We start from the raw sequence: 18,162 nt of genomic DNA on the forward strand, positions 1-18,162 counted from the left end.
AGCAGCCAGCCGTGTGTTTTTACTGAGAGACAGAGCAGCCAGCCGTGTGTTTTTACTGAGAGACAGAGCAGCCAGCCGTGTGTTTTTACTGAGAGACAGAGCAGCCAGCCGTGTGTTTTTACTGAGAGACAGAGCAGCCAGCCGTGTGTTTTTACTGAGAGACAGAGCAGCCAGCCGTGTGTTTTTACTGAGAGACAGAGCAGCCAGCCGTGTGTTTTTACTGAGAGACAGAGCAGCCAGCCGTGTGTTTTTACTGAGAGACAGAGCAGCCAGCCGTGTGTTTTTACTGAGAGACAGAGCAGCCAGCCGTGTGTTTTTACTGAGAGACAGAGCAGCCAGCCGTGTGTTTTTACTGAGAGACAGAGCAGCCAGCCGTGTGTTTTTACTGAGAGACAGAGCAGCCAGCCGTGTGTTTTTACTGAGAGACAGAGCAGCCAGCCGTGTGTTTTTACTGAGAGACAGAGCAGCCAGCCGTGTGTTTTTACTGAGAGACAGAGCAGCCAGCCGTGTGTTTTTACTGAGAGACAGAGCAGCCAGCCGTGTGTTTTTACTGAGAGACAGAGCAGCCAGCCGTGTGTTTTTACTGAGAGACAGAGCAGCCAGCCGTGTGTTTTTACTGAGAGACAGAGCAGCCAGCCGTGTGTTTTTACTGAGAGACAGAGCAGCCAGCCGTGTGTTTTTACTGAGAGACAGAGCAGCCAGCCGTGTGTTTTTACTGAGAGACAGAGCAGCCAGCCGTGTGTTTTTACTGAGAGACAGAGCAGCCAGCCGTGTGTTTTTACTGAGAGACAGAGCAGCCAGCCGTGTGTTTTTACTGAGAGACAGAGCAGCCAGCCGTGTGTTTTTACTGAGAGACAGAGCAGCCAGCCGTGTGTTTTTACTGAGAGACAGAGCAGCCAGCCGTGTGTTTTTACTGAGAGACAGAGCAGCCAGCCGTGTGTTTTTACTGAGAGACAGAGCAGCCAGCCGTGTGTTTTTACTGAGAGACAGAGCAGCCAGCAATGTGTTTTTACTGAGAGACAGAGCAGCCAGCCGTGTGTTTTTACTGAGAGACAGAGCAGCCAGCCGTGTGTTTTTACTGAGAGACAGAGCAGCCAGCCAAGACAGATAGTCATTTAGTTTTTATTTCATAACAACCTAGAAATGTTCTCCATTCGTACACCTTGTAGACTAATAAAAAGGGTTTATGATAAGAATATAGCCTATACAACACACCACATAGGGGTGGCAGGTAGCCTGGCGGCTAGGAGCATTGGGCCAGTAACCAAAAGGTTGCTGGATCAAATCCTCGAACTGACAAGGTAAAAATCTGTCGTTCTACCCCTGAGCAAGGCAGTTAACCCACTGTTCCCCGGGCACCGTGGATGTCGATTAAGGAAGCCCCCCACACCTCTCTGATTCAGAGGGGTTGGATTAAATGCAGAAGATACATTTCAGTTGAAGGCATTCAGTTGTACAACTGACTAGGATCCCCCTTCCCCTAGATCCTCTTATAGCAGCTATACAAAGTGTTCCTGTACCTTGAGCAGCTCCTCCTGTGTGTTGAAGTTGGGGTGGGGGTGTCGGTAGCGCCCCTCACGGTACTTATGGATGATAAACTCTCTCCGCTGGTCAGGTGTGGCATCATGGTCTAACTCGTCAGCTGGAGATAACCTGGCCGCCCAGAACTCATTGGCTCGGTCGTTCCCCAACATTATGAAGAGCTGACGAACACACAAAGACAGAACAGTTTCCACAAAAAACACAGAATAATCATAACTCATGAGGTCCTGACTATATTCACAGTCTATCGTCGGACTTTCAACTTAAAAATGTACAAAACATATTTAAACTCTGTTCCAATATAATGGATTTGTTGGAGGTGAAAATGGTGAGAAGTCCTTGATGCACAACAAAACAAACTCATTTCAGTATCCCGAAAAATATTTAGCCACTTAACTAAAATAAACGTGAGCATTTCCCCTGACTTTCTCCCTCCCCCTTCCCTGATGAAGCCCCCTGGTTCTTCTCACCTGCACGATCTCATTGCTCCACACGCTGGTGTCCAGTTTCAGGCTCTGTACTTTAGACACCATAGTTCCCAGACCTCTGTGTTGACCTGCAGGGGAAAAGGGACAAAAGACCGCCGTAATCACTCTCCTGGCACTAGACAGTGGTACTGTGTTGGTAACAGGACACTCAGGCGCTGCCTCGCTAGAGAGAACCACGAGACAGAGAAATGATGTGTGTATTTGGAAACATTTCACTTCACCTGGCACAGGTGGGATAAAAACAACACAGGTGAGAATGAAACGGTTGTGGCTCATGACAATGGGCTGATAACTAAGACACCTGGCCAACAGCTGCCAATGCTATATCATCAGTCACACGCACCCGATGGGACCCAACACCCAGCTAGGCCCTCTGGCATCAAACTGAGGGGGAGCCCGCCCCACCTATACAATAGTAGGGGAAACGCTGTCTCACCTGCACAGTTCTTACAGATGACAACGCAGAGGTTTATGGAGGCCCAGTCAGGATTGACTGCTTGGCAGTCAGCACAGAGCTTATTAAACCTGTTGGACCAGATCTTCTCAGCCACCTCGTAGTCAGACAGGGTCTCTGCTATGGACTCCTGTACAGCCTCCATCCAATCTCTCTTATCCCGCTCAGACTCAGCTGTGAAACTACAGGGACAACCAATCAATCAAAAACTTTCCTGGCTCAAATCAATCAAACACAATTGTCTCTGTTTTCAGGGATTCAAAAACAACAGCGTAGGAAGTTTATTTAACTAGGCAAGTCTGTAAATAAGAATTTGTTTTTAACTATGACGTCCTACACCAGCCAAACCCGGACGATGCTGGGCCAATTGTGCGCCGCCCTATGGGACTCACTGGCGGACGTGATTCAGCCTGGATTCGAACCAGGGACTGTAGTGACGCCTCTTGCACTGAGATGCAGTACCTTAGAACGCTGCACCACTCGGGAGCCCCGAGTGATGATGAACAGAATGTATTTGTTGCCAAAACTAGAGAAAGGTATACAAGTGTTATTCCCATGTCAGTAAACAACTAACCTGAATGTTTTGTAAGGAGTGATGAGGTCAAAGCTTTTTCCTTTGCCGTCTCTGATCGTAGCTCCTCTGGCCTCGATCAGCGTGATTCCAATCCCATTCCTAAAACACTGTTCAGTCTTGTACAGCCAGACCTGCTCTGTGTTGATGGCCACGTAGACTTTTGACTTGGTCCCTTTGAGCTCCAGAGGACCACTCCTCTGACAGTGGCTGCCAGGACCGAAGCGAGGGCGCCCAAACACAAGCTGTTCCTTCACCCTCCCCTGTAGGGTACTGCACCACTGATGTCTCTGCACTGAGAGGGGACAGGTAGAAAGATATCGGTTGGCATTACCATTTTTTTGTACTTAAAATGGTACAGAAAATACCAGGTATTTACTATGAAATTATATGGTAAAAATGGTAATTACACAATAACAATGTGAATTTATTGTTTGTGTCGTTTGGATTCAAACCAAGCATCCTTTTGTACCAGTCAGTTACCAATTGTACCAGAAAGTGTCTTTCGATACCAAATCATTTCCTAATAGATAAATACCAGAGGAATCAGTAGGCTAAAATAAAGTCGTAAATAAGATGTTTTTACTATGAGATTATGACAGAGGCTATTTTGCTCGTTTGGGTCATTTGAGTCTCCAGAGAGAAAAGAAGGTTATTGGGTCAACCTTCGTCCAACAGAGGTTGTCACATAAGTTGTTTTCTGCTTGTATGCCTTGAGGACTCCTCTATAGCTGCGTCCCAATCCTTCACGCTTCTCCTAAAGTACGCACTTGGACACTTGGATTTAATAACATCTATCCAATGCTTTAAAATCCACGATGGGAAATTGGGACAACTAATTTCTGTAGTTGCCTGTGTGTGAGATTTTAATTGTTTGTTGTTAAGTGCTTTGTTTACCTTCGTTATCAGCCCGGAAGACAAACGTCCTGTGACTTGTCACTATCTCAAATTTATTGTCTTTGGCCATGCGGGCCATCTGTATCGCAGCCAGAGGAATCACTCCTTTAGAGTACGGATCCTTGGAGAGAATAGTATAAAGAGGGAGAAATATTGGTAAAGAGACAAATATTGTAATGAACAATGCTGATTATCTCAATGTGATTACAGTCCATCATTCAGGAAAAAAGGCCTACCTTTTCACTGCCGAAGTACAGCAGATTTTTGCCATCAAACTTCACATAGCGTTTCTGGAATACATAGTTCCTAGAATGCCAAATACAAAATGATCAGTGTCATACCACTGCTTTAAAAAATATATAATACATAAAAAAAATTATATATATATATATACACACACAGTTGAAGTCGGAAGTTTACATACACCTTAGCCAAATACATTTAAACTCAGTTTCACAATTCCTGACATTTAATCCTAGTTAACATTTCCTGTCTTAGGTCAGTTAGGATAACCACTTTATTTTAAGAATGTGAAATGTCAGAATAACAGTAGAGAATTATTTATTTCATCTTTTGTTTCTTTCATCACATTCCCAGTGGGTCAGAAGTTTACATACACTCAATTCGTATTTGGTAGCATTGCCTTTAAATTGTTTAACGTTTCAGGTAGCCTTCCACAAGCTTCCCACAATAAATTGGGTGAATTTTGGCCCATTCCTCCTGACAGAGCTGGTGTAACTGAGTCAGGTTTGTAGGCCTCCTTGCTCGCACATGCTTTTTCAGTTCAGCCCACAAATGTTCTATAGGATTGAGGTCAGGGCTTTGTGATAAATAAATTGACTTTGTTGTCCTTAAGCCATTTTGCCACAACTTTGGAAGTATGCTTGGGGTCATTGTCCATTTAGAAGACCCATTTGCGACCAAGCTTTAGCTTCCTGACTGATGCCTTGAGATGTTGCTTCAATATATCCACATAATTTTCCTCCTCATGATGCCATCCATTTTGTGAAGTGCACCAGTCCCTCCTGCAGCAAAGCACCCTCACAACATGATGCTGCCACCCCCGTGCTTCACGGTTGGGATGGTGTTCTTCGGCTTGCAAGCCTCCCCCTTTTCCTCCAAACATAACAATGGTCATTATGGCCAAACAGTTCTATTTTTGTTTCATCAGACCAGAGGACATGTCTCAAAAAGTACGATCTTTGTCCCCATGTGCAGTTGCAAACCGTAGTCTGGCTTTTTTATGGCGGTTTTGGAGCAGTGGCTTCTCCTTGCTGAACGGCCTTTCAGGTTATGTCCATATAGGACTCGTTTTACTGTGGATATAGATACTTTTGTGCCCGTTTCCTCCAGCATCTTCACAAGGTCATTTGCTGTTGCTCTGGGATTGATTTGCACTTTTCGCACCAAAGTACGTTCATCTCTAGGAGACAGAACGCGTCTCCTTCCTGAGTGTTATGATCGGCTGCGTGGTCCCATGGTGTTTATACTTGCGTACGATTGTTTATACAGATGAACGTGGTACCTTCAGGCGTTTGGAAATTGCTGAACCAGACTTGTGGAGGTCTACAATTTTTTTCTGAGGTCTTGGCTGATTTCTTTTGATTTTCCCCATTTTGTCAAGCAAAGAGGCACTGAGTTTGAAGGTAGGCCTTGAAATAAATCCACAGGTACACCTCCAATTGACTCAAATGATGTAAATTAGCCTATCAGAAGCTTCTAAAGCCATGACATCATTTTCTGGAATTTTCCAAGCTGTTTAAAGGCCCAGTAAACTTAGTGTATTTAAACTTCTGACCCCCCGGAATTGTGATACAGTGAATGATAAGTGAAATAATCTGTCTGTAAACAATTGTTGGAAAAATTACTTGTGTCACGCACAAAGTAGATGCCCTAACCGACTTGCCAAAGCTACAGTTTTCTTTAACAAGAAATTTGTGGAGTGGTTCAAAAACGAGTTTTAATGACTCCAACCTAAGTGTATGTAAACTTCCGACTTCAACTGTAGTTATAAAATAATAAGCAGAGCTCAGTTTCAAGCGATATTAACTGTTTATCATTTAGCCAGAAACACAATGGGAAAAGGAAGAAAAAAAAGACACGAAGCAGAGAGTGCTTTCAGAAAGTAGTCACACCGTTGTGTCAATACTTTGTAGAAGCACCCTTGCCAGTGATTACAGCTGTGAGTCTTTCTGGGTAACATGCTGATATTGTCCACCCACACCAAATGCGATCAGGACATGCAGGTTGAAATATCAAAACAAACTCTGAACCAACTATATTGATTTGGGGACAGGTCAAAAAGCATTAAACATTCATGCCAATTTAGATAGCTAGCTTACTGTTGCTAGCTAATTTGTCCTGGAATATAAAACATTGGTTTGTTATTTCACCTGAAATGCACAAGGTCCTCTACTTCCGACAATTAATCCACAGATAAAAAGGTAAACCTTGTTAGTTTCTAGTAATCTCTCCTCCTTCAGGCTTCTTCTTCGGACTTTATATGCCGGTTGGCAACCAACATTAAAGGTGCATTACAACTACCAACTGGAATGGAGAGTGTACCTCAGTTCATCTGTCAATCACCCACGTGGGTATATGCTCCTAAAAACCAATGAGGATGTTGGAGAAATGGTACTTGCAGTGCGTCAAGCATCACAAATAGAACCAAGTTCTATTTTAACACCTGGCTATGCAGACGCTCGTTGACGCGGGCGAGCAGTGTGGATGTAATGATTTAATAACATGTATGTGTAAATGTATTGTGCACCGCTCGCCACTTGACATGAGCTGTGTGTTCGGCATGTAAGATCTTTGCACACCTCGATTGTACACTATTTGCACACTATTCTTTTTTAAATTCTTCAATCTCTGTCAAGCTGATTGTTGATCATTGCTAGACAGACATTTTCAAGTCTTGCCATAGATTTTCAAGACGATTTAAGTCAAAACTGTAACTAGGCCACAACATTCAATGTTGTATTGGTAAACAATGCCAGTGTATATTTGGCCTTGTGTTTTAGGTTATTGTCTTGCTGAAAGGTGAATTTGTCTCCCAGTGTCTGGTGGAAAGCAGACAACCAGGTTTGGATCTAGGATTTTGCCTGTGCTTAGCTCTATTCTGTTTCTTTATTCATCCTGAAAAACTCCCTAGTCCTTGCCGTGCAAGCATACCCATAACGTAATGCAGCCACCACTATGCTTGAAAATATGAAGAGTGGTACTCAGTGATGTGTTGTTGGTGTGGGATTTGCCCCAAACATAACGCTTTGTATTCAGGACATAAGTAAAAATGTGTAACAAAAATGAACTTTAAGTGCCTTATTGCAAACAGGATGCATGTTTTGGAATATTTGTATTCTTTAAAGGATTCCTTCCTTTCACTCTGTCAATTAGGTTAGTATTGTGGAGTACAATGTTGTTGATCCATCCTCAGTTTTCTCCTATCACAGCCATTAAACTCTGTAAATGTCACCTTTGGCCTCATGGTGAAATCCCTTGAGCAGTTTCCTTCCTCTCCGGTAACTGAGTTAGGAAGTACGCCTGTATCTTTTGTAGTGACTGGGTGTATTGATACATCATCCAAAGTGTAATTAATAACTTCACCATGCTCAAAAGGGATATATTTTCTATTTTGAGCCATCTACCAATAGGTGCCCTTCTTAACGAGGCATTGGAAAACCTCCCTGGTCTTTTTGGTTGAATTTGTGTTTGAAATTCATCGCTCAACTGAGGGACCTTACAGATAATTGTATGTGTGGGGTACAGAGATGAGGTAGTCATTCAAAAATCAAGTTAATCACTATTATTGCACACAGAGTGAGTCCATGCAACTTATTATGTCACTTGTTAAGCACATTTTCACTCCTGAATTTATTTAGGCTTGCCATAACAAAGGGGTTGAATACTTATTGACTCAAGACATTTCAGCTTTTCATTTTGAATTAACTAGTAAACATTTCAAAAAATATAATTCCACTTTGACACAATGAGGTATTGTGTGTAGGCCAGTGACACATCTCAATTTAAATATATTTTAAATTCAGGCTTTAACACAACAAAATGTGTAAAAATGTAAAGGCGTGTGAGCAACTTTCCCTCTAAACTGGGACTGCCGTGCAGAAGAAATATCAGCCCTGCAGAGAGAAACACGAGATTAAACTTCATTCAACTTTCTAGAGTTATCCCCATTAGTTAACATGTTCAGTCACCTCCTTGTCTGAAGGACCAGTGAATAAACAGGTTAATGTCAAGCGCTGCATGTTTATTTCAAAAGTCTCATGGAATGTAGGCCAACATCAAACACCACACATTGGCTGCGCCTGTAGTCTGAATGATAGAACAGCTATTTCCATGTTAAAATGTTATGGGATGCATTTTCTCCATTGTTTTTGATGGTAGGTCACTCTGGTAGGCCTACATTAGAATCAAATAGCCACAGTAGCCTACTTGACCACTTAAAACTAACTTAAAGCGGGTACAGCCTCAGTGTTCACAGTAAACGTGCGCAGGAAGTTGCACAGAAGTTTCATAACGTTCAAGTTTGTGCTCAGCAGACCAGAAATGTGCTCAGTGATGATTTTTTTTTTTTAAGGGAATGTCAGTTGTGAATACTTTCTGAAGTTACTGCATATTAACTTTTTAGCATTTAGCAAGACACACAAGAAGATTGGAGAAACACAGTGGGGAAGAAGAAGCGAGAGACACACCGGTTTGAGAGGACAGGCACGAGGCAGAGACAGTTCCTCAGAAGGGAGGAGAAGACAGAGGGAGGCAAGGAGGACCAGGACCAGGCATACCCTTGTGGTGATAGCTTATCCAGCCAGCCACAGATGATGGGTTCAGTCTGCTCAGAGAGAGAGGTGTAGCTGGCGTAGGGGGATATCGTCTGGTCCTCATCCGGCTCCGAGGGATACAGGTTGGGGGGTAAGGAGAGGCAGAGAGGGGGTGGTGCTGCCTCTCCTACTGTGCTGTAGCCCTGGGACTCACTGTGGAGGGCGTGGGACAGACGTTTGGCCCAGGAGAGTTTGGGTGTCCTGCAGTGTAAAAACAGTCTCTGTAACTGATTGATGCATTTGTAATAATCTTGACTCCAGCCGCTTTAGGTTTCTCTAGCGTAGGTAGCAGGCAGCAGGTAGCAGGCAGCAGGTAGCAGGTACCAACATTGGATTGAAAAGATGGAGCACAAATAACATTTTAAATCTACAGCAGACTATTTTCTCTCTATGGCTGTAGTCAGAGTTGTGTGAGAAGATGTTTAATTGGCAAGCCAGTAGCATTATCCACTCCTCTAGACACAATAATCTTACCCATGATCCTCTCCATGTTTCTCTTCCACCGCTCTTGTCATTCCTGTCTTTCCTTCACATCTGGTCCTTTCCGCCTTTGAGAAAACAACATGGATAACATATACATCAATGTCAGGAGAGCCAAAGTGACCACAAACACTAACACAACTCGGATGGGTTCTAATAACAGACCCAGGTCCCAAATGGCCCCCTATTCTCTATATTGCACACTATTCAGCACCCTATTCTCTATACGGCACCCTATTCTCTATACGACACCCTATTCTCTATATAGTGCACTACTAGGGCCCATAGTGCCATTTCAGACACCATTTGATGTTTCCTGGAAAGCCTATAGGGTTCTGGTCTAAAGTAGTGCACTACATAGGGAATAGGGTGCCATTTGGTACGCATCCTCAAGAGTCCCAGTCTCACCTCAGAGTGCTGCAGCGGTTGTCTGGTCTGGAAGACCGTTTCACAGTAGGGACTGATCTCCTCCTCTGGGTCCTCCATGGGGACTGCGGTGGAGGAAGAAATGACATATTATAAGCTTTGTTATAAGATACTATAAATAAATAAAAAAGTTCATACATGCTTATAGTATAGAAACAGTGTAGTGTAGAAAACCAGTACAGTCCCTCTCCTGAACACTAACTCACACCCCTCTGTAACTCTGGAAACAAGTAGCCTACCTGCCCCCCAACTCTGCCTGACCCTGCAGAGGCGGGGGATTGGTCCCCATTGTTTACAGGCTCCTCTGTTTACACCTCTGGAGCGCTCCAATTACATGCTACACACAGTGACCTCTGATTGGGACATTTGACCGCCCATTCACCACCTTTGACCCTGCCTACATGCATCTCCTCAGGACATTTGTCCAATAGGCAGATGGGACTGGAACAAGTATAAAAGCACAGTTCAGCCTAGTGCGGGCTCAGTTTTCAGCAAGCAGTGGCAGAGTAAGGAGCATAAACCTCTGTCAGGCACATCAACAGCTGGGTCACAACCCACAGACCATTTGTCCTGCAGCCCTGGACTCTCCCAACACACGTTAGGGCACCACTGACCAACAAAACCACTAAAGCTCTTCCACCTAGTCCACTTCCTGTTTGCAGTGTGTGTGTGTGTGTGTGTGTGTGTGTGTGTGTGTGCCGGTCTTGTGTGTGGCCATAAAAGTGTGACTTGTATCCCTGTCTCCTATTGGTCATTTCCATCCTCTACAGGGACGCCTTGACAGTTATATCTAAACCAGCACCTCTATTGGACACCACCATGCTCTTTTTCAACCAGCTATAAAGAATTTAAACTGGATGCTAAAGTGTAAGCGAAAAGTAAAGTTTGAGCGATGCAAAGTGTTAACAATTTCTTGAATGACCTTGATTTAAAAACAGGTCAAGGGTAATTTATAGGACTAAAGGGTACACAGTTATAAGGTCTAACTAAACCAGCTGTAAGGTTACTTTCAGAAAGTCATGGGTACACTTACCTCCGTGGGACGATTCACAAGAGTTGTTACTTAAAGTGCTGCAGACACACAAAACAAAACATTAGTTACACAAAACAATACTCTTTCGACATAGGCCTATACTTCTACCACATAGGTATATGATATTAAAGTGAAACGTTGACCTACCTAATTCTTTCAGGAGTGGTGTGGATCTCTGGCCGAGGTGGTGTTTGAGGAGCGTTGCAGGGAATCCATCCACTACTAGCTGCCGTGCCAGGTGAAGAGCCACAGTAGATCTCATTGGAGACCATCTCCATTGGGGAGCCAGGAGGGGAAGTGGCCAGAGAGGGGAATCCAGTGTTATCATAGGAGGATGAGGGAGGTGGGGTTGTCATGCACTGGTCCTGGTTTTGTTCAGTCCTTCCACCAGATGACGGTGGTGTGGATGTAGGTCCTCTAAACATGGCTGGAGGGGTACCTCGGTTCAGCCGAGGGGGAACAGGGGGCTGGGGACCTCCAGAGTCTGAGGAGTTACTCAGCCTCCTCTCTCTCAGGCTTAGGCTGTGTCTCAGGGTAGGGGTAGGGGCAGGGTTAGGGGTAGGCCCCACCATCACTGTGTCAGTGTTCAATTCACCTGAAGCCAAACCTTCCAATATGGTGAAACAGAGAGATTCCTGAGATGGTTTCCTGGTTAGGGTTAGAACCAGGGGATCTGGTGATGTCGGTGGTATGGGACAGGAGAGAAACCGGGCAGGTTCTGTTTTGTGTCTGTAAAACACCGTTCTAGGTTTTGGAACCGGTTTTATGACAACATTCCCATTGTACTGCTGCTGTTCTGACCCGGAGTTCATCAACATGGATGGAATGTTAGGAACAGAACTATTCCGGAACGCTTCAAACGGAATGGCCCCGGTTCCGCCCCCTTGGTCAGACCTCGGCCCGCCTGATTGGATGGGTGTGGAATTAATGTCAGACTCAGACTGACAACGGTCCAATAAGGGCTCCAAGGGCTCTGATGTCAACTGATTCTGATTGGTAGCCCTCTGAATGTGCTGGACCAGCCTCAGTATTCTCTTCCTGTGCCCGGTGGCAGTTTTACCCAGCTGGATAAGAGTTCCATTGTCTAGGTGGCTGAGGTCCCTGGCCAAGAGGAAGCCTGACTGGCGGAAGGTCTTCAGGTATCGCTCCAGGTGGATCGCAGCCAACAGGATCTCAACGTCAGTGTTTCCATCTATTGTTGCCATAACAACGTACATACATGGGCTTGGAGGGGGCCTTCAGCTGCTGTGGTCAAGACGACGTCCATCATGGACCTACACAGGGAGACTCCACTCCATCTGAAATTAACACGTTATTAAGAACTAGATAATAATATAATTAATGTTGAGTTACTGGTCCGATAAGAGAACTAAACTCACTACATCCCTTTACTATAAATCAAATGAAAGTGTATTTGTCACGTGCACAGGATATAGTGTGTGTAAACGGTACAGTGAAATGCTTACAGAGTAACACCGTAAAAGCTAAACACATAACATGCAGAGTAACACTGTAAACACTGTTAGACTCTAGTTTTTAATGTACTGATTCATGTTACTATACTACAACTCATGAATTACTTTACATGTAAAAGGAATGTATGTGTTGAGGTCAATGAAGGGTAGATGGGAACTAGGAATAAGGAAAGTTACGGTGAGCAGAAGCTTCATATTCTGCTCCATGTTTCTGAGGAGAGAGGTCAAAGGCAATTATTAGTCTCTGATAAGGCAGGCCGGCTGCGGAACTGGGGAGGAGTGCGTCTCGAGGTCAAATCAACAGATGAAGTGAGAAGAAACCTCTGGGGAGGGGGGGCCAGAGAGGCCCCCCACAATGTCTCTCCTACTGTAGTACTCTCCCACACATACAGTCCACACCCACAAAGGTTACAGTGAGAGGCAGGGCTGTGACTACACCAGTGAGAGGAACCAATTCAATTCCTACCGAGCAACAGAGATGTATTGGTTGTCTAGATGTGTAAAGGAGTTGACTCCGCCCAGTAGAGGGTATAAATACATGCGCTTGTGTCACCATGTCTTTTGTCTTTGCAGCTGTATGACCCAGTGGGTGAATAAAATTGGTTTGAGCTTTTTCTAGTTGTCCGTTTGACTTTTTACTCAGTTTGTTCATAACCGTAACATGCAGAGTAACACAGTAAACATTTAACTGAACTGCTATTAATAGCATGTTAACTTCCAGCAGTGAGTGAGTGAGTGAGTGAGTGAGTGAGTGAGTGAGTGAGTGAGTGAGTGAGTGAGTGAGTGAGTGAGTATGTATGTATGTATATATACACTCACTCACTCACTGCTGGAAGTTAACATACATGAGTGCATGTGGCTATATTGATCACATTTCTCCCAGTGAAGGGAGAAGCAGGGGGATATGACACCAGTAAAGGGAGAAGCAGGGGGATATGACACCAGTAAACCAGTGAAGGGAGAAGCAGGGGGATATGACACCAGTAAACCAGTGAAGGGAGAAGCAGGGGGATATGACACCAGTAAACCAGTGAAGGGAGAAGCAGGGGGATATGACACCAGTAAACCAGTGAAGGAAGAAGCATGCAAGAGGTTAATAGACAGAACACAGAGACATGAGAGAAATCGAATAAGGTAACAAATGTGAAAACTGCAATTATTTGATGAATTCTATTGAAGATGTGTACCATTTAATTGACGACAAGGCACCATTTCAAGTGTGTTCTTATTCAACATGAATTCAATAATAAGTTATACAAATGAATGGAGAAATAAAGAGAGTATCCAGGGACACAACAGCCTGCAGCAAGGGAGCGGTATGTCAGGGTTGTGGGCACGGCTCTTCCAAAGCCTCGATAGAAACACTTCCTGAAAAAGCTTGGAATGCGTTAAGTTTTAATGGCTACTTTTCCCTGGCTGGTGTGTGTGTTAAACCTGGTTTCAAATACCATTTTAAATCGTTCAAATACCTTGACCGTTTGCTCTAGCCTGCCTCGAGTGCCAGACGGGCGGTGTTTGCAGTTATGGGACTATTCTATTGGTTTATTACGATAAACATACTCAATCATGCACAGATAAAGTATTTGCAGTGATTTAAAATACGATTTGAACCCAGGTTTAGAGTGGGTGTCCCTGTGGGTGACTCAGCTTGAGAACCCAGTCAGAACTAAAGAGAATCTCAAGGCTGACTGGGGCAGTTTGCCAGCCTCGTGAGGGGGAGGCACACAGCACAAGACATCACACACATTCTAATAGGAGTTTAGGATAGAAAATAGTATTTTAATGAGGCCTTGGACAGATTAAGACAGATCCTTATTCAATTAGTTATGGGCACCAGATCAGAATGTAAAGTCTTCCTACAGAGCTACAGTTGACTGTAGGAACTCTTTGATCTAAAGTGTAGTTCTAGTTGAACAAGCAGAGTACAGTCCGATGGCAGCCATACTCGTATCATTTTACACACTACTGAGCCAAGCTGTGCCGAGCAGAGCTGTACTCGGCTGGCCATGTTATGTATACAGTCAGGCTTGGGTTGACACAATAGTGTGAAAAAGGGTGATATCTAACCCTTGAACAGTAAGGAAGGGGAACTAGTCCTCAGCCTGTAGGAAGGCAGCAGGGGAATGGGAGGAAAGCTGCTGAAAGGGGTCTGAGTCATATCCTTCTCTTCCTCTGTCTCCACTCTGTAGGTTAACCTTTGCCTCCAGCCCACTGATACACACAGAGAAACACAGGGCTCCAGTTGTGTGCTGAGAGCAGACCTGGGTTCAAAAACTATTTGAAATCTTTTAACTACGTTGAGCATTTTCTCTAGCCTGCTTCGAGAACCAGATGGACAGAGTTTACAGTTTTGGGACTGTTTTCCTGGTCCATTTAGCCAATCAATCTCAAAGCACAGATGAAGTATTTCAAATGATTTTAAAAATAGTACTTGAACCCAGGTCCGGTGCTGAGCGCAGAGAGGCAGGAAGCCGATGAAGAGGACTGATAACGTGTGAACTGAGGGAGGGCGGGAGATGGGTGAGAGGATATTGTCCCTCCCATCCCACGTCCCACTACAGAAGGCATTCTGATGAATACCTGGCCAGGATGGAACGGCAAAATGCCGGCTGTTTTAGAACCGAAGTGGGCAACCTGACAGCATCATTAACGTACAGCAGATGCATCTATCAATTTCACCAGATGAAACTACTGTACCACATTAAAACTACAACAACAAAGAAAAGAAAAGGGATGTGTGACATACCAACGTAACACCAAGACCACAATTTCTGCTTTGGTTGCTGAATGCAAGTCATAACAGAGGAAGAGATGTGTTGAATGCACCGAGCTGTCTGTTTGAGCTGCTGGCGCACAGCTAGGACACCCATGCATACCCCACAAGACATGCCATAAGAGGTCTCTTTACAGTCCCCAAGTCCATAACAGACTGTGGGAGGCACACAGTACTACATAGAACTCTATTCCACATCAAGTAACTGATGCAATTTGTAAGATTAGATAAAAAATAAAAAGATTTTTAAAAAAAAATACACCTTATGGAACAGTGGGAACTGTGAAGAGACACACACATAGGCACATGCATACATACACACATGTACACATGGATTTTGTACTGTAGATATGTGGTAGTGGTGGAGTAGGGGCCAGAGGGCACACAGTGTGTTGTAAAATCTGTGAATGTATTGTTATGTTTTTAAAATCGTATGAACTGCCTTCATTTTGCTGGAACCCAGGAAGAGTAGCTGCTGCCTTGGCAGGAACTAAATGGGGATCCATAATAAACCCCAGGAAGAGTAGCTGCTGCCTTGGCAGGAACTAATGGGGATCCATAATAAACCCCAGGAAGAGTAGCTGCTGCCTTGGCAGGAACTAAATGGGGATCCATAATAAATACAGGATGTTGGTCTTCAGAGATGAGCAATGAAGTGAGCGTGTTCTCCTCCTTCTACACAAGGCCAATGGTGTGTTCTCCTCCCTCTACACAAGGCCAATGAGGGATTTTCAGGGGTAAACACGTCCTACAGCACAATACACAAAAGTTTTGTCTAGTCTTCCTCGGTGTTTGTATGACTTCCTACCAGTCTTAAAATCTAGTTTACCAAGCTACCAATTACTTCACACTGGAAGAAGTTCAGCTACACTAAAGAAACATAACTAAAGTTACTTTGAAAAAAATAGTTCACTGCATCCAAACTACTTACTATATTGTTTTACTATCTAAAATGTCATAGAATACAAATTGCAAGAACAGATCACTCTGTAGTCAGATGTTCACAATAGAGGTCGACCGATTAATCGGAATGGCCGATTAATTAGGGCCGATTTCAAGTTTTCATAACAAATCGGTAATCGGCATTTTTGGACACCGATCATGGCTGATTACATTGCACTCCACGAGGAGACTGGGTGGCAGGCTGACTACCTGTTATGCGAGTGCAGCAAGGAGCCAAGGTAAGGTTCTAGCTAGCATTAAACATATCTTATAAAAAATAATCAATCTTAACATAATCACTACTTAACTACACATGGTTGATGATATTACTTGTTTATCTAGCTTGTTCTGCGTTGCATATAGTCGATGCGGTGCCTGTTAATTTATCATTGAATCATAGCCTACTTCGCCAAACGGGTGATTTAACAAGCGCATTCGCGAAAAAAGCACTGTCGTTGAACCAATGTGTACCTAACCATAAACATCAATGCCTTTCTTAAAATCAATACACAAGTATACATTTTTAAACCTGCATATTTAGTTAATATTGCCTGCTAACATGAATTTATTTTAACTAGGGAAATTGTGTCACTTCTCTTGTGTTCTGTGCAACAGAGTCAGGGTATATGCAGCAGTTTGGGCCGCCTGGCTCGTTGCGAGCTGTGTGAAGACTATTTCTTCATAACAAAGACAGCCAACTTCGCCAAACGGGGGATGATTTAACAAAAGCGCATTTGCGAAAAAAGCACAATCGTTGCACGAACGTACCTAACCATAAACATCAATGCCTTTCTTAAAATCAATACACTGAAGTATATATTCTTAAACCTGTGTATTTAGTTAAAAGAAATTCATGTTAGCAGGCAATATTAAACTAGGGAAATTGTGTCACTTCTCTTGCGTTCATTGCACGCAGAGTCGGGTATATGCAACAGTTTGGGCCGCCTGGCTCGTTGCGAACTAATTTGCCAGAATTTTACGTAATTATGACATAACATTGAAGGTTGTGCAATGTAAGAGGAATATAGACTTATGGATGCCACCCGCTAGTTAACGGAACAGTTTCGTATTTCACTGAAAGAATAAGCGTTTTGTTTTCGAAATTATAGTTTCCGGATTTTACCATATTAATGACCTAAGGCTCGTATTTCTGTGTGTTATCATATTATAATTAAGTCTATTATTTGATAGAGCAGTCTGACTGAGCGGTGGTAGGCAGCAGCAGGCTCGTAAGCATTCATTCAAACAGCACTTGACTGCGTTTGTCAGCAGCTCTTTGCTGTGCTTCAAGCATTGCGCTGTTTATGACTTCAAGCCTATCAACTCCCGAGATTAGGCTGGCAATACTAAAGTACCTATTAGAACATCCAATAGTCAAAAGGTATATGAAATACAAATGGTATAGAGAAATAGTCCTATAATAACTACAACTTCTTACCTGGGAATATTGAAGACTCATCTTAAAAAGGAACCATGATATGTTCTCATGTTCTGAGCAAGGAACTTAAACGTTAGCTTTTTTTTTTTTTTTTTTTTACATGGCACATATTGCACTTTTACTTTCTTCTCCAACACTTTGTTTTTGCATTATTTAAACCATATTGAACATGGTTCATTATTTATTTGAAACTAATTTGATTTTATTGATGTATTATATTAAGTTAAAATAAGAGTTCATTGTTCATTCAGTATTGTTGTAATTGTCATGATTACATGACAATTAGAGCATGGTGTTTGCAACGCCAGGGTTGTGGGTTTGATTCCCACGGGGAATGGGAAAACGGGGTATGGGAAAACATTTTTTTTTTTTAAATGTATGAAATGTATGCATTCACTACTGTAAGTCGCTCTGGATAAGAGCGTCTGCTAAATGACTTAAAAAAAAAAAAAAAAAAATATATATATATATAGTAAACTACCGTAATTTCCGGACTATTAAGCACACCTGAATATAAGCCGCACCCACTGAATTAAAAGAATATATATGAGTGAAGTAGGCAAGAAATTCCTCTGTTTTCCGACATCAGATCTTCCCAATTCTCACTTAAAACAGTTTTTCTGCTTAATAGGCCAAATTACACATTTTGTGAACTAGAGGTTGCCCGATTATGATTTTTCAACACCGATACCGATTATTGGAGGACCAAAAAAAAGCCGCTATTTATTTATTTATATATTATATATATATATATATATATATATATATATAAAAATAGCAGCTTTTTTTTATATATATAAATATATAT

At 43.2% G+C, this 18,162-nt stretch overlaps 1 protein-coding gene across 1 annotated transcript in view; it reads right to left on the minus strand.

Annotated features, from left to right (window-relative positions):
- The window catches only part of LOC106612290 (arf-GAP with Rho-GAP domain, ANK repeat and PH domain-containing protein 3), a 48,498-nt gene that overhangs the window by 17,955 nt on the left and 12,381 nt on the right, over positions 1-18,162 (minus strand). Inside the window, exons 2-12 of the mRNA XM_014213320.3 lie at positions 10,874-12,024; positions 10,727-10,764; positions 9,676-9,758; positions 9,262-9,335; positions 8,752-8,988; positions 4,189-4,258; positions 3,953-4,073; positions 3,059-3,350; positions 2,467-2,666; positions 2,013-2,098; positions 1,521-1,703 (exon numbers count right to left, since the gene is read on the minus strand). Of these exons, the coding sequence (XP_014068795.3) occupies positions 1,521-1,703; positions 2,013-2,098; positions 2,467-2,666; positions 3,059-3,350; positions 3,953-4,073; positions 4,189-4,258; positions 8,752-8,988; positions 9,262-9,335; positions 9,676-9,758; positions 10,727-10,764; positions 10,874-11,943 (2,454 nt within the window). The 5' untranslated portion in view covers positions 11,944-12,024. The remainder of the gene's footprint in view (positions 1-1,520; positions 1,704-2,012; positions 2,099-2,466; positions 2,667-3,058; positions 3,351-3,952; positions 4,074-4,188; positions 4,259-8,751; positions 8,989-9,261; positions 9,336-9,675; positions 9,759-10,726; positions 10,765-10,873; positions 12,025-18,162) is intronic.

This window comes from Salmo salar, chromosome 09, assembly GCF_965601325.2.
Source record: "Salmo salar chromosome 09, fSalSal1, whole genome shotgun sequence".
NCBI lineage: Eukaryota > Metazoa > Chordata > Actinopteri > Salmoniformes > Salmonidae > Salmo > Salmo salar.